At 36.2% G+C, this 1,730-nt stretch overlaps 1 protein-coding gene across 1 annotated transcript; it reads left to right on the top strand.

Moving 5' to 3' along the window:
• Nucleotides 1-1,134, top strand: LOC140828493 (uncharacterized). Its single transcript, XM_073191437.1, has 2 exons — nt 1-774; nt 879-1,134. Exons 1-2 carry the CDS (start codon nt 465-467, stop codon nt 902-904), a joined length of 336 nt encoding a protein of 111 aa, XP_073047538.1. The 5' UTR covers nt 1-464; the 3' UTR covers nt 905-1,134.
• The last annotated feature ends 596 nt before the right edge of the window (nt 1,135-1,730 follow it).

Genomic DNA, 1,730 nt, shown 5'->3' with positions numbered 1-1,730 from the left:
CTAAATGGAAAAGCAACATGAATATCCTCTTGATCAATGAAAGTTACCATTTTGTCCTCAAGGAGGATTGTCCTCCAGTGCCTCCAGCTAATGCTTCAAGGACTGTGTCACAAGCATATAACAATTGGATTGTTGCAAACAACAAGGCACGTTGCTACCTGTTAGCAGCAATGAATGAAGTGCTTAGAACTAAGCATGAAGCCTTTGAGACTGCTAAAGAGATTATGGAATCTCTACAACAAATGTTTGGACGTCCATCTGAACAAGCACGCTATGAAGCTGTGAAAGCAGTTATGAATTGCAAGATGAAGAACGGTTCTTCAGTTCGTGAGCATGTGTTGAAAATGATTAATCATTTCAATGATGCTGATATCAATGGTGCGAACATTGATGAAAAAACACAAGTTGGCATGATCCTAGAGACACTTTCTCCTGCTTTTCTCTAATTTAGGACAAACTATGTTATGAATCATAGGGCATGTAATATGACAGAACTCCTAAATGAGCTGCAAAGTTATGAATCTCTGATAGATGATAACAATGGCAAGGCAAATGTTGCCGAAGCTAATGTGGCTGTGGGAAAAGCTTCTTCTTCTAAGAATAAAAAGAAGAAAAATGTGGGAAAGTTTAAGGGCAAGAAAAAGATTCAAAAGAAGAATTGGAAGGGTGCTGAACCCAAACCAAAAGGAAAATGTTTCCATTGCAACGTGGATGGCCATTGGAAAAGGAACTGTAAGAAGTACCTTGATGAGCTGAAACAAAAGAAGAAACAAGGTAAATTAGATTTACTAGTCATGGAAACATGCTTTGTTGAGAATGATTTCTCAAGCTGGATAATTGATTCAGGGGCATCTAACCATGTTTGTGTTTCTTTGCAGATGCTGGAGTCGTCCAGGGATCTTGATGAGGGAGCTTTCATGATGAGAGTAGGCAATGGGGAAAGATTATCAGCGACGGCAGTTGGGACAGTGCGACTGTCATTTAAGAATAATAAATATTTGATTTTGAACAATGTTTATTTTATTCCTGGTTTCCAACGCAATTTGATTTCAGTTTCGAAGTTGCATGAACAATTTATTTATGTTTCTTTTGATATTGACTCTGTTTCAATTAATAAGAATGGTATGAATATTTGTTCTGGTTATGTTGAGAATGGTCTATTTTTTATTAAGCCAATTTCACATAATTTACTTCAAACTGAAATGTTCAAATTCGCTGAACCAACCCCTAAGAGAAGAAAGATTTCTGATGAAAATAATTATACATATTTGTGGCATTTAAGGCTTGGTCATATCAATGTAGAAAGGATAGAAAGACTAGTAAAGGATGGTCCTTTGAAAGAGTTAAAACTAAGTACTCTACCAGTCTGTGAATCCTGTCTTGAAGGAAAGATGACCAAAAGTCAATTTTGGCAAAAGGTAAAAGAGCTAAAACACCTCTAGATATTATACATTCCGATGTATGTGGACCTTTGAATGTCAAAGCAAGAGGAGGTTATGAATATTTCATCACTTTCATTGATGACTATTCAAGATATGGATATGCATATTTGATGCAAAGAAAGTCCGAAACTTTTGAAAAGTTTAAACAATTCCGTGCTGAAGTAGAAAATCAACTTGGCAAATCAATCAAGACTCTTCGATCAGATCGAGGAGGAGAATACATGGATTATGAATTCAAGAACCACTTGATTGAAAATGGAATATTGTCACAGCTCACAACACCTAGAA

Source organism: Primulina eburnea, chromosome 3, assembly GCF_022965805.1.
Source record: "Primulina eburnea isolate SZY01 chromosome 3, ASM2296580v1, whole genome shotgun sequence".
Lineage (NCBI taxonomy): Eukaryota > Viridiplantae > Streptophyta > Magnoliopsida > Lamiales > Gesneriaceae > Primulina > Primulina eburnea.
The sequence above is the reverse complement of the archived record's forward strand: the minus strand, read 5'-3'. Positions and strand labels throughout refer to the sequence as shown.

Bases quoted from the DNA above. Each gene is read 5' to 3' on its own strand.
- LOC140828493 (XM_073191437.1), top strand. From the start codon at position 465: ATGAATCATAGGGCATGTAATATGACAGAACTCCTAAATGAGCTGCAA. The intron at 775-878 runs GTAAATTAGATT...GTTTCTTTGCAG, and splicing joins GAAACAAAAGAAGAAACAAG to ATGCTGGAGTCGTCCAGGGA.